We start from the raw sequence: 14575 nt of genomic DNA on the forward strand, positions 1-14575 counted from the left end.
GATATTGAAATGTTAAAAAACAACATTGAAAACAAAAAGTTGGATTTCAAAAGAAATGCTAACGAGCCTCATAGTTTAGAAATCGGTTCAATAACTTGAACCAGATTTAATCGTGGTAGAAACATCAATTAAGAGGGATAAAAACAAACAACAAAGACATAAACATATGTAACAAAAGAAGGCAGAAAGTACGTGATAACATGGTAGCAACATATATAAAAAAACTGGCCATAACATACAAAAGAGAGGAAACACAAAGTTGAGAAACAAGGGCAGAAACCGTGGGAAACAACAGGAAAATAAACGGGTAGAAAAAGCATAAACGTAGGGGAGAAACAAGGCATACACATAGGACATAAAACAGTGCACAAACATACCAAAGAGGTTAAAAGCATTTACCTAAGAAAAGTATGAAAAGGCAGAAACTATGATTAGAAAAAAGTATGAAAAGGAAAGAGCCAAGCAACTAGGCCAGAAACCGTGAGAGAAGAAGGCAGAAAGTCTGATGAGAAAACAATATAAAAAGGGCAGCAAAATGAAAAAAAAAGGACAACAACCGTGAGAAGTTGCAAATGTATACATTTAGAGAGAAACAAGACATAAACCGTGAGGGAACAATGCAGAAACTACGATGAGAAAAAAGTATGAAAATGTTAGAACCATTTACCTACGAAAGATCAATTTGGAATACAAAGGAAAGAGCTAAGCAATGAGAAATGGAAGTGGTAAATGATAAGCATAAAAGGAGGTTTATACAGAGGATATGAGGAGTAAATATGTAAATAAATGACAACCAAGAAAAGGTAGAGATTCTATGCAAAAGCAGCCTAAAAGATAAGTCAAGGCATAATCAAAAGTAGATATTAGAAGCTATTATGCAGTCAAGTACACATGAAAAGATAACACACATGCTTGAAGGGACAAAACAATATTGACCAGAAATGTATACGTTTCCCAAAGAGTACAATACAGATTCAAGGGCAAGATATTGATGACAATTTGGAAGCCAAGATATTGAATATAATCGGACAAAAATAGACAACTGATATATGTGAAAAATTAATAAAAATATGATAAACCAGATTTCATATAAACCAAATCAGTGAATGAAATTGAGCAAAAAAAATTCAGAAATGTATCATCGATTAAGTACTCATCATCGGCTGTGTTTCAAAAAAAGAGTAATGGAACAAAAGTATACCTCCCTACCATGCTCGGGTAAGACTAATTACCGGCAAAGACAAGGCGTAAAATTTGTTCTACATCAGTCCAAGGCAAGATCAAATGGCAAGTTGAACACCGAGCGGCAAGGAAGGGCTGCTTCAAGGGTAACACGCACATGCATGTTCACACGGACATGCAAACAAAGAGAAAACGGGAAGTGGTTTGGAGGCAGTCCGGTGGAGGGTCACCTTCAACAAACCAACTTCCGTTTTCTTTGTGAGAGAGACAGATGAGAGAGATTAAGATCAGCATTGAAACCGTGTATGAAACCCCTTTGGGAAAAATTTTGCCACAGGCCTAAACCCTTCAACGATCGACCAAAATCGAATATACAAGTTAATCTAGAGAATGATAAACGAAAGAAATCGTAAGCCGAAAAGATAAGAAAAACCTAAACCCTTCAACGAATAGACCAAAATCGAACATGCAAATGAACCCAAAGAAGAATAAACGAGAGAAATCGAAAGCTGAAAATTTTGCCACTGGCCTAAACCCTTCAACGAATTGACGAAAATGGAATATACAAGTAAATCCAGACAAGAATAAATGAAAGAAATCGGAAGGTGGAAGTGGAGGAAGAAGATTGAAACACGGTTGAAGGAAGGCGAAAACATGGGTTCAACAGAGGAGGTAACACGGGTTGAGGGGAGGCTCAACATGGATTGAAAAGGGAAGGGCAACAGTGACTGAAGGGTTTAAAACCGGTTTATGGAAACTATAGTTAGGGTTTCTATAAATCGTGGGCCAAATGGGGGTTAGGGTTAGGCTAACTCAAACCCACAGTACTAACCCTAACCCCAAACAGCCCCTTAGAAGCGTTTGTGGCGTGGAGTGGGTTACTATAATATGTGGTTATTATAGTCTGTAAATTATAATAATATGTGGTTACTACAGTCTGTGTTTGGGATGTAGATTATTATAGTATGAGTTATTATAGTATGTGTCGATGCTTATTATAATCTAGATTATATCAAAAGTGATTTTTTTTCACTACTTTTTTTGCAATACACATATTTTTTTCAATAGTTCATCTTTATTCTTCAAAAGTTATTTATCTATCATCATCAAATACAACTTATTTATTTATTTTTCGTTCTATAGTATTAACTAATTTGGTTTTAGCAAATGAGTCCAGTAATTTCAACTTTCCATTTTGTAATTTCGCAATACTTTTCTTTGTACAAGAACACACCTCATACACTAATAATTAATATAATTTTTATTCTATTAATAAAAATTATAAATATAATTTATTAGTGAAAAAGGCATTGCTATTTATTTCTTTCTCATATTCATTTGTTTTTACATTCCAAAACTGTTCTCTCAATTTTTCATTCAAATGGTTAAAATCTATAATTTAAGTAACATTAACATTCAAATTAAAATCAAAACATATATCCATCTTATTTACAAACAACCATACACATTTCACATGTATTAGTGAAAGAAAGAGGTAGCGAGGAATTCATAAAACACAAAATTTGAAACTATTCTTTTTATCTTTTTACCATATATAAACTAAAATATTTTACACACAAAATCGAAAACATTGGTTATCAATGAGCCGTAACAATAAAATTGATGAATGATGAATTGAATCCTAAGATTAAAAAAGAAAAAAGAAAAAAGAAAAAAAAAAAAGGAAAATAGTGGAATTAGGATTGCAATTTGGGAGCTCCATTGTTGTTGTTTTTCCAATCTGAATCTTGTTTTGTCTAGCTGTAGCAGCCAAATATTTTGTGTAATTTTTATGAAAAATATCTTCCAAACAGAGGTTCAAATCAAGAATCCCCATTAGGCCCAAGGAAGGATCATACAAAGCAATTCCCCCAATTGAAATTTGGTAATTCTGATTACTGTTGCTATGTTCCGCCATTAGAGCTGTCTAATTCTCCATTGACGGTTCAAATTCATCGTGATTATTCTCACATTTGAGTTTGAGGATTTTAGCTATTTCCACGGCAACCGAACTTGAGGTCCCAATTTCTGGATTTGCTAAATGATTATTGAAACCACCAAGAATCATCTATTCGAGAAAGAAGATATACATATTCAACCGAACAGAAAAAAGGGAAAATAATTCAAATAAGATTAAAATAACCACAAACCTTCGAAAGGATTCGATGAAGCAAAACGAACAAGGGAGTAGGAGACTGAGACAAAGGGTTTCAGAGAAGGAAAAGACCGGCGAGCTAGGAGAGGAAGATGGAGAAGGAGCGGGGTGGAGTTGAGTGGGGAAGAGATCGTTTGGCGAGGAATAAAAGACAGAGAAGAATCGGTACAAAGTTGGGAAGGGGCAGTGGAGTTGGAAGGAGGAGGGAACAATGATAACTCTAATCCCCAAATCACTCAATCTTTGGGCCAAACATGGGGTGGGCTATCTCCACTCCAATTTGTGGGCCAAAATGGGCTTAATGTTATCTTCAATCCAAACCGGTGGAAGAATACTTTTCAAACATTTATAAAATGGAGGGATAATATTGGAAAGTATGAAAAATATTTTTGAAATCATAAAATAGCATTTTTAATTTGAAATCGAGTATCATCTTTCAAATTCAACTTGTCTCCATTTCTCAGCAACCTCCGCGTTCTCTCACTTGCAGTCTCTTACTCCTCGCCCACAATTGATTCTCGAATTTCTCCTATTTCAATCGGTACCGGTTAAGATTTAATTTCTACAACCTACAATTATTGGTATTCGCATCTAGGGGAGTAAATTAGCTGATTCGGAGTTTTTTTTTCCTCACAATGATTAGTTCGAAATGCATCAATTGAGATTTTCAATTTCAGTTCTTTATTTCCGTTTATTGTGTTGATTAATTTACAGAGCTGCTGCATGCACTTTTGTTACTCTGTTAGAAAACATTAAAGTTTTTTATGAGAGCCTTGATTTTTAATTCTGTTTCTTCAACCGAAGCTCTCACGTTAGTTGAATTGGTTTGCAGTATTACTCTTGAATTTGCTTCTATGTTTAAACTGATGTTTGCCAATTCCCCGATTTTAGTATTATAATAGAATTTTAGCATATTTCGTGAGACTTTTGTATTGTTGGTGATAATTTGATGTTAGCTGAAGTGTTGAACCAACCCTAGGATTTCTAGTGTATCTTAAACTCATCACAACATTTCAAGTGTATTTAATTCATCAGTTTTGCTACTATTTTACTAAAATTGTAGCATATTTCTGTTGTATTTTTGTATTGGTGTTGTTGGCATGTATTATTATAATGCTGTTAGATGGATTATTAAAAACTGTAATTAGTTGAAAGTTTGTTACCTAGTCACTCAATGCCACATTGTATTCAACTGAGGGTCTTCTCTTCTTGGAATAAGATGAAAATTATATTTTCCCTCATTCTCTTCTATAGCATGTTAGTTGAATCAGTGATTTACTGATTTTTCTCTTCATTATTATACTAAAAACTGCTATAGAATTAAATTATTGAAAGCGTAGCACTAGCAATTTAGAAATAATAGAAACTTCCATAATTAAATGGTCTACAAGTAAAGAAAATAACCGTGATTGTATGGCTTTGGTTTGGTCCAATTGATGGTACTTCATTCTCTTCCTGTTCCAGGAAGCTAAAAGATGCGGCTTATTTTCCTTCCTAACCTATTTACCAAAGTTTGATGCTTATAGAAACAAAACTAAACTGAAAAATTTCAAGTTGTTAGGGGAAAGGGGAAACATATAATTTAGTGGAAGTAATTAAGAGAGGATAAATGTGTTGGCTTCCAATAGTAAATACTTGTGTTTCCTTAAACACGGGACAACTTTTTCATTGGTAGAAGAAACGGTTGAAAAATGTTTATACAATCTGCCAAAGCGAGTGAAAGAAAACCAGACAACCGATTAAAGTAAAACATTGATCTGATTTCACTAGCTAAGCAACTTATTGTGAACTCTTTATTAGTCTATCTCCCTTTTATATTCATCAGGTCTATGAACATTAGAAGCTTTACCAATTTCCATTATGATCTGCATCATAATTGAAGAACAACAAACCTCTTAAAGAAACAAAATCAAGGTCGAAAGTTCCTACTTGGTTTATTTTACATCCAATTGTCTTCGTTGCCAACTAGATCAGTTTGTTTCTCAGCATTATTGCTCATGATGTTCAAGATTTAGTTATGGAGCTGGTCTAAAGAAACTTCTCTGTGAAGCTTGTTTTGGATTTTCAAGTCTGTAAACTTGATATTATGATTTTGTTTTAGATCTCACTGCGTATATTTATGTGTTCACCTTTTGACTTCTTCTTTTTTTAAATAATTTTCGTTTTAAATTTTAAATTTAAAAATTTGTTAATCTCTAATTAGACTGCATATGCATTAATATGGCTCACCTCACACATTGCGCTCTTTATTGTTGTTATGGTCAACTTATGACGTATTGAGTTTTTTTTGGGTATTAATTTTATTTAAGAGCTGTTTGTTTTTTATGTCAAATATATAAAGCTTGTACAGTGTTCTTTAATTTTTTACTCAACAAAAGTTGTTTTCATATAAAAAATAAATTTGTTTAGTGACTATCTTTTGAATTCTTAAGAAAATTGATTGTTTACTATCATAAGCTTTCGTGGTAAGGATGTTTGGCCTAATTGCCAAACTCCAAGTTTTAAATTTGTAATTGTTCATCTCGTTTAAAGAACTAACAAACTAACAAATTTATGTAATTCAAACTTCAGACTTGAACTTTTACAAATAGGGTAGTGTCACACTAGGGAGATAGATGGACTCGAAGGAAGCTGGTTCATTGCTTGATAATCTAATTGTGGCTTTCAATGGTCGGATCGCAGAGCTCCAGGATCTTGTAATTGCACGAAACAGTGAGTGGAAATATTTGAGCTATTATCCATTTTCTTGTCTGTAATTTCATTTGATGAAGTGTCACTACCTCATTACTGACTTCTTGTTTGTAGTGTATCCTGCAAGTTGTCTCCCTGATTTGTCGGCAGTTGATGCATCTTTAAAGGTGATGGAATTACAGGTGCAGGCGATCAAGAACCAGTTACGAGAAGAAGCTGAAGCAATTCCGAAAGCAAAAGTATATTCATCCCGTCCTTGTTAGACGATCTTTATTTTGACTCTATATTCAATTCTGTTTGCTTCTTTCCTCCTGCATCGTAATGCAGAAACTTAAGAAATTAGATACAAACTGTTTTAAAGATAAGTTGACCTAAAATAAAGAACATATTCCGTGTGAGAGTTTTGACAAACTTATGAAAATTGATAACTCAAGAGTCAAGAGAGTGATAGACTCGTGAACAATAAACTGCCCACTCATCACTGGCTCAGAGGTCACAAGTTCGAACCTTAGGGTGAGTTTATTGCAAAAAGAAAACCTTGATGTCGTTTGGGTTCAGGTTTTGGGGTGTGGGTGTCCCTGAGTATAGTCTATAGAGAAGCTCGAACTCCTGGCTATCACAAAAAAAAAAAAAAAAAAAAAAAACTGATAAGATAACTACTGCTTATCATTCTTATGTTGCTATGCTTCTCTTTGAATTTTTTTAAGAGAACGGAAAAGGACTGCAGGGAACTCATTATCTGATTTAGTAATTTTGATTCTAACAGTTTTGAGTAGCTAAATTATTGCTTAGTTTATGTATGACATAACATTACTCACCAAACTATGCAGAAACTTATTGAAGCATCTCTGAAGCAGCAGAAGAGATTAGAAAGTATTTCCCTTCATGTTCCCACTTATTATCAGATTCTGCCCGAGAGAGTTTCTGCGTTGAACTTAAATACCAGGTAACTAATTTGGTTTAAATTTTATACGAGTTCCATGATCTGAACCCCATCTTCAACATTTAATGTTATTGTATCGTAGATGTGATTCATGAAAAAGTTTGGTGGCTTTCTGTTTTCAGTCTTGGTTCAGAGGCCAAAACATCTGGTTCTGAATTGGGCTCCCGAGAGGCTGAGAATGTGATTTCAGTCTTACCTAAGGTCTGAATTTTCTTCCTTTAATCATGTTTACGTTAAGTGAATGTACTGTATATATTTCATTGTATATAAACTAGCAATTTGGGCTGAAGTTAGGTGTTAAAATCCTGGTGAACCTAATAGCCAATAGCTTCATAGTGTTTACAGGGTTAGAGAGAACCAAGGAGGATGTATGAGCGTTTGTTAGGTTTCATGTTTTTATTTTGGTTTCGGTTGCTATTCTTTTTTTAATTACCTTTGAGGTCTATTTTGCTTGATTGAAGTCATTTTTGTTTTCGTTGGCCTTTTTTTCTAATTAATATTTTTTATCCCCTTGTATCCTTTCATTTTTTCTTGATGAAGGTTCAGTACTTCGTAAAGAAGACTTGCTAGCTTAGATAAGGTTAATATTTTGTTTGTATTTTTAATATTTCTCAGCACTTATTGGTTTTAATTAGCACTATGCTCATTGAATGATAATTAGAGAGGGAATGAGATTATTGGGGTCCAGATAAAAACTTGAGTTGATGGATTTTGGTAAATTTAATAATTTGTTTATATTTTAACACTTTCATGCCATGGTAAGAAAATTAGACTTCTCCATAATTCTTCGTTAATTAATCATTAACGTAGAAGTGACCTCCTTTACAATGTCAATTTCAGGAGAAGAAAGTTTCCTCTCCCCCACTTTGGTACATAACCATCGATGAACTGAATTCACTATCCTCGTGAGTTGTTCTTTCCTCTTGTTTAAGCACATGGGAATAAATGATAAGTGATAACTAGTTTGAGTTACGTACTACCTAATAAAATGCAGTACCACAACTCATGAAATTTCTAGCTAGGTATCGGCATTTGGAATTGAAATAGAGCTATATCATACAAAATGCCTTTGAGATACATTGTACAACTTTAACCTAATATTTTGATTTGTTATAAAAATAGACATTCAACTAGCCATTTCAATTACAATTACAGATCACTAAATTTGAAACTCTAGGGACAAAATTGAAACCAAATTAATTGTAAAAGATGTTTCAAATACATCTGGTTGGTTTCAATGTCTTTAGCTTATGTTTTCCCTGTAAAGTTGCCTATAATCCTTAGTTTATTTACCAAGTCCTACCAACCACAGATATATGAGAGGAAGGTTAACAGTTGACAAGGTCAATGCTGCTGTTAATGACATGGCAACATATGCTGAAGCAAATGCCCAACTTATTGGCATCCCCAAAAAAAAGGTTAATGTCAAATTTTCTCTAATTTAAGAAGCATATTGATAACCACCATTTCACTTATAAGTTATATGCTGACAATGAGTACTTCTTCTAAAGCTGGCAGAGAACCTTTGGGAAAAGGCCCTGGTAAGTTCACTAACAATTTTTTTCCACATCTCTTTTCATTTGCTTCTTCCTTTGTGCTTCTTTTTGCATTGATGCTTGCAAAACTTAAGATGTAGGCATGTAGGTTCTAGGCAGACTTGCTACTGAAGATGTTGCATAATATATTTACAAATATTAAAACATTATATAAAGGTAAAACATCAAATGAACTTGTAGAATCAGATGGCTGTTCTGCCTGAGTTCCAAGTAGATGCCATCCAGAAAATGAAATATTTTGCCCATTTTACATGAGAACTTGAGAATCTCTCTCTTTCAATTTGGCAAAGTTGTATGGGAGTAATGAGTTGTTTGATTGTGTGCATATCAGTCTTGGAGATGAGGTGGTGATGGTGGAGGTAGCAAAAAAGATCATGATCAAGAGTTGCCTGTAAAATATTAGGGTTAGATATTAGTCTGGTTTTATAATTGTCAAATACACTTAGGCACCCTCTTAAAGTTGAAGGCAAACACTAACTTTTCTAGAAAATTCAAGAAATATTTACATAGCTTAAGTATAAATGTTAGATATTCTAGGTTTATCTAAAAGATTGTAAATAAATATTTCATAGAAAAATATAAAATATCCTTGGGTTTCTTTAGGCATCATGTAGAATTCTTCTAGATAAGGAGTTGAGGACAATCCATAGAAATATCTAGAGTATTTGTAGAATCCAAGAAGAACCTAGAGGGATTCTTTTGCTTGGGCTTCAAGGATCTCATGCCTAGAAATAGGTGTGAACCTTGTATGCAAGGAAGTGAGAAAAGCAAAGGGAAGAAAGAAAGCAAAGCAAGAGATTTAGACAAACTTAGAGTGAAAAGTGAGTGAGTTTTGAGATAGGGAAAATATTCTCTCAAAAATGTCAATCTTTGTACATTCTTGATAAAAGTTTCTTCTTGCAAGTGATTGTTCTAGTTTCATTTGTGCCATTTTCTTCAACACGCTCAAGTATTCAAGTCTTAAATGTACAATGTTTCGATGTGGTGGAGAGTGTACCTCTGCTTTTATTCAATGCTCTTTATACAGAGATAGGGGTTGGAGCGGCACCATTAAAGGCCAGTTACTTGATGGTGCTTTGCATGTGGTTGGGTGAGGTTACTACGGTGGTGTAGCTAAGTAATCATAGTAGGGTGGTTGCACCCCTCTTGTCACTTTAAGTGTTGCGCTAGATTAAGGATGATTACATTGCATTGGATTGCCTCAAGTCAGTATTCGGCTCACTTGTGGCTACGGTGCTGATTGGTCAACTCACATACCCAACTTACTCTGTTTTGCGCCGGACTAGACCTAGCTGGGCTAGAGCCTATGAATGACTTTTTCAATTGGTGGTATGAGGATGAGAAAGGCTTCCCCATCCCTATCCTTGCTCTCCAAAACATTCCCTGTCGTGAAGTCCCGCCAAAGGCTCTCATAATCACTTTGAATTCTCTCTAAATTAGTCCCAATGGGGCCCTTAAATGCAACACTTCTATAAGTGTTTGGGGTGATCGATTCAATTGAAAGGAGAGAACGACAGAAGAGATAGCATGGACCAGGTAGGTTTGCATGATTCTCTATCCCCTGGGAAGGGTTGCATAAAAATAAACAGTTGAAGCATTCTCTACCTACAAAAACTTCAAGTTTTAGACTCTTAATTAAGTGCGTGGGAAGCATGTTTGAGCTGTCTTACAACACCTCTATCACTACCTTTTAGTATTATCACCTCACCCTTGATTGGACTAATCTGCACACGGTAAGCCAATTGTTTATCCAAAATCACGGCCCTGACCCACTCCCAATGACAAAAGAATTCCCATCCTTGTGCCTGTCGATGGTTGCAAATTCTTGCCCAGGGCGGGAATTTGTTTCTAATTTGATGGGAAATCCTCGTGTGGTATTTCATGGGGAGAAAATTCCCTCAGCACCAGACTAAGTGACAACCAGTGGTTGACAGGATCAAACGATGTTGATGAATGCAGATGCCTGGCGAGTGACAGTAATGGTGCTTGGTGAGTCGGAGAAAGCAAACAATGCTGTTTGGCAAGTTGGCAAATTGGCGAGAGCAGGTGGCAGCTGGTAGTGATATCCCTCTTAGTCCTCAAATCTCTTCTGGCACGTGAAAAGTGTAGAAACAAAGTTTAAAAAAAGAGAAAAAAAGAAAATACACAAAAATGTAGGATGGGATGAAATGAAGGGGTTAGAGTTTCAAAGTTTAATTAGTGATAGCAAATAAAATTATAAAAAAGGGCCAAAAAAGTGGCTAAATTAGTAGAAGTAAATATCAACATTGTTCTTTCCACCATATGAATGAAAAGTGTTATTTCCTTTCCACCAAAAAAAAAAGAAAGAAAAAAGGAAGAAAAAAAAAAAAAAGAAGAAAAGAAGAAGAAAAAAATATCAACATTGTTCGTCAATCTGGTCAAACTGGGGATTCCCATGGATAACCACAGGGAGTCAGGGACCTGAAACCATTCTTTTCTTCTTTTCCTCCTTGACCATCTCTTCAAGATACCATGTTTTTAATTCTGATACATGCAGGAGCTAAGAGATATTGCAGCAACCGATGCAGTGAAAGGAAAATATTTCTTTCTTGAAACCGACATGAGAGGACCTTCATTGAAACTTGACAATACTGGAAAGGCCATTCTAACTGTAAGTTTGTTAAATATAATTTGCTCTCAGAAACATGTAATAAAACAAGAAAACTATAGGTAGAAGTAGCGGTTATAAACTTAATTTTCCATAACATAAAACTAAAAAGACATGGATATCAACTAGGCCTTAGTGTATATTATGACTGAGTACAATACTTCCTATCAATGTTTGAAACACCGGTTTCATTTTTGATTTCATATAATACTGAACCTCAGATACACAGTGCAGATTAAAATTTGTCAACTTTTCTACCGTCACAGGTCCTACGTCACGTTGGACGCATAAGCGAGACTCGGATTGGACATCAACGAGTAATCTTATTATTAAAACCATCATAAATAACCTAGGATTTACTTGGACCCAAGATTACAAGTCTTGCATCAATGAATTCTAGCCTGTATGAAGAGAATCCACTGCACAATTCCTGCAATCCATTTCTCAAGGATTACTCAGCAGATGAGTACAACCGATTGTTTTGGAGAAGATTAGACAATCATATAACCCATAAACTGCATTCATCTTATAGATAAATTGGTAGAGTGCTGAGTTATTTGGCCGGTCTTTGATTATCATCAAAGAAATTCTCTAATCAAAACGAGAGGCTGTTATCTCTATAGTTCAATCAGTTCTTGCAATCGGTTGCAAGGAGCTCATTTCTGCTTAGATTTTCAACTTGACTTCTTTCAATTAGGCCAACGCTTTTACCTACATTCTTATGCCGTTAAGATTGGAGTTCTAAGATACTGTAGTTTTGAAAGCAAATTCTAAAGAATAGGTAGTTTTGGCAAAGAGCCATAACAAACAGAGGCTGCTATGAAGATGTTTTTCGTTCAATAAATAGTTGACAAAAGTTTGAATCTATTTCTTAATGTGGACTTGTACTAGGTAATGTGTGAAATTTGATAGAATTGTAAGGATCAAAATGATTGTTGTAAAAAGATTAGAAATTACAGTTTAAAACTTGAGGGTCTATAGAATAAATTAAAATCATCCAACTGACGCCACAATAAATATTGAAGTTCAGATATCATATTGATTCAATACTTGTTCAACTTCCGTCTGTAATTTTAAATTTCAAGTTTAGTTTTTAAACTTTCGATCTTAAATTTAGATGATCAACTTTTACTGTAATTGGTTGAAAAAAAGTTTCAAAATTTAGACAGACAAAAAGATTATGCAGAAACTAACAAAGCGAGTGGTATCTAATTGAAGAATTATTTGATCTTTTAGATAAATTAACACAAGTGTTTATGGACTTGATCAATGGAAGTGTGTATTATCTCATATATACGTGGCTATATGCCCCTTTTTTCGCCAAGGTGGCTCATTCAACGCAAGGCGTTAAAAATCATCACTCAGTTTCTATTTTTAGAGACAAATTATAACCAAACTGAATGTTGAAATGAAAGCAAAAGAAAAAATGGCATTGGAATGGGAGGAAATTGACATAATTCTCATTCAAACAGAGTGAATTTGAACCCCAGCAAAAACTACAGCACCAACTATTCCAAACCAAATTCAAAATTGTTCAAATACAAATGAATCCAGAAAGAAGTGGATGAATTTTACGATAAGCTTCTTCTATATATACTCCAAACTGAATCTGCAGTTACTTATTCTTACTGCCGCCATCGAAGTTGTTTGCTCCGGCAGCCCTTTCGGCTTTCTTCGCTGTCTTCTCCTGAAGAGCTTTTGCATCCCTTAACACAAAACACACAAACACCATCTAATTAACAATGCAAGCAGTTTAAAGAGTAAGTAATTTTAACCAAAATAAATAAATAAATAAATAAAGGAAGAGTGAGAGAGAGAGGAGTGAACCTTTGACGTCGTTGTTCAGGAGTTAAGCCATCGTTTCTTGGTTGCTTAGACTTATTATTTCCAGCCCTAGCTTGAGCCCTTTCTCTATCTCGCTCTCTCTGATTTCCGCGTTCTCTCTTTAGTTAAAGACTAAACAAAAAAAAAAAAAAAAAAAAAAAAAAAACACATTCAAATAACAAAAGGATCAATTTACTCTAATTATTATATCTCAAAGTCCTTACATCAATCATCACCATCACCATCGTCATCATCATCTCAGCAGCTATTTATCAAGAAATCAAATCACAGAAATAATCTTCACAAGAAAATTAAAAGAGATAAAGAAATAGGTTTGTTAGAAGAAGAGAAAAAAACAGATCAAGAAGAAAGGAAAATGAAGGATATGAGTCATTGTGACGAATGAAGAATGAAGAATGAAGAATGAGAATTTTGGATGATGGGAATTGGAAATAACGAATGATAAAAAGGAAGAAAAGAAGTCTCCAGAACATCAACCACACAGATTCCCTGCCTATTATATTCTATTATTATAATATTATAATAATAAATTCTTTTTTCTTTTTAAATGTTGTAAAATACTTTTTAAATCTATTATCAATTATTTTATAATTACTCAACTTGTTAAATGCATATACTGTCCATATCCCACCTTATTGTCAGGTACGGTGAAAAACACCTTAAAATTTGCATCGGATCGTGTCATAAAGCTCCTATAGCAAGGCCAAGGGGGAGCCAACCATGTTGCACAATGGCCCAACAAGGCCATTTGACAGCCTGCATGTGCTTACAACACACGCCTAATGCATTGGTGCGTGCTCATGACAACCCTAAATACAGGGCTAGATGCACAGCCCCAAGAGCAATGCTAGACGCACAACCCATGGGCAACATCAGATGCACAATAGTGCTAGGCACCAACGCTACCCAGACGACCCAAGCACATAGGCAGCGGCGCATGGTGTCACAATCGTAACTTTCAAACACGATTGTGCGGCACTTGTTCTGCTCAGTCAACAAGTCAGCCGTTCAATATTCGAAACCCGAGGACAAACTCGCGGTATGATGTAGCCTTCCTCCACGTTCTTGGAAAAATGTTTTTATAAAATGGGAGAGAGAAAGTAAATAGTTGAAAACATCATAAAGAAAGCATTGAAGACTGTTAATCGCAAAGAAAATAGCTTAGCTTGCAAAGAGTGCGACAAGGTTTGGGCGGGGGTCGGACTACTCATGTACCCCCTATAGTACATATTGAGATTTTTGGTCTTGGCAGACTTGCATATGAAAAAGACGAAATGTCCCACTGGGCTCGGCGGCACGAAAACGAAAGAATTAACCTAGACTACTTTCAAGACATAAAGATAAAGCGATTTAGGGGTATTCGGGCATACGACCATAGGTAAATAATACCTTGGACAAGTATGCCCTTGACATTCTCCCCCACTTAAACGGTTGACGTCTTCATCAACTGGCGAAGCTGGAGCTCTTCGATCTTCTGCGTCCACGCTTCACGGTCTTCGACAGGTCCTCCACTTGTTACCTCCACGAGGGGCTTCTTCCGCTTCACCATGAATTTATGTATCTCCCTCGTGGGC

General features: G+C 35.1%; 1 protein-coding gene and 2 long non-coding RNA genes across 4 annotated transcripts; 1 reads left to right on the plus strand and 2 right to left on the minus strand.

The window, feature by feature from the left end:
• Positions 1-2704: 2704 nt before the first annotated feature.
• LOC107991588 (uncharacterized) lies at positions 2705-3703 on the minus strand. The gene is made up of 2 exons (XR_001763784.2): positions 3333-3703; positions 2705-3250 (listed from the first exon to the last, which is right to left on the minus strand). It is a non-coding gene; the product is annotated as an uncharacterized LOC107991588 (long non-coding RNA).
• A 9-nt stretch (positions 3704-3712) lies between these two features.
• LOC103497553 (spindle and kinetochore-associated protein 1 homolog) lies at positions 3713-12031 on the plus strand. Of its 2 annotated transcripts, none has more exons than XM_051085219.1 (10): positions 3713-3878; positions 5909-6049; positions 6143-6267; positions 6859-6974; positions 7094-7172; positions 7812-7876; positions 8284-8389; positions 8483-8512; positions 11046-11159; positions 11423-12031. In XM_051085219.1, the coding sequence occupies exons 2-10, from the start codon at positions 5953-5955 to the stop codon at positions 11498-11500; spliced, it is 810 nt and encodes a 269-aa protein (XP_050941176.1). In that variant the 5' UTR covers positions 3713-3878; positions 5909-5952; the 3' UTR covers positions 11501-12031. The 2 variants fall into 2 exon arrangements, with proteins under 2 accessions (XP_050941176.1, XP_050941427.1); XM_051085470.1 differs by having other exon boundaries at positions 3729-3884.
• A 563-nt stretch (positions 12032-12594) lies between these two features.
• LOC103497554 (uncharacterized) lies at positions 12595-13499 on the minus strand. Its single transcript, XR_539425.3, has 3 exons — positions 13205-13499; positions 12984-13112; positions 12595-12862 (listed from the first exon to the last, which is right to left on the minus strand). It is a non-coding gene; the product is annotated as an uncharacterized LOC103497554 (long non-coding RNA).
• Between the last annotated feature and the right edge of the window lie 1076 nt (positions 13500-14575).

The sequence above is a fragment of the Cucumis melo genome, chromosome 1 (assembly GCF_025177605.1).
Source record: "Cucumis melo cultivar AY chromosome 1, USDA_Cmelo_AY_1.0, whole genome shotgun sequence".
Classification (NCBI taxonomy): Eukaryota; Viridiplantae; Streptophyta; class Magnoliopsida; order Cucurbitales; family Cucurbitaceae; genus Cucumis; species Cucumis melo.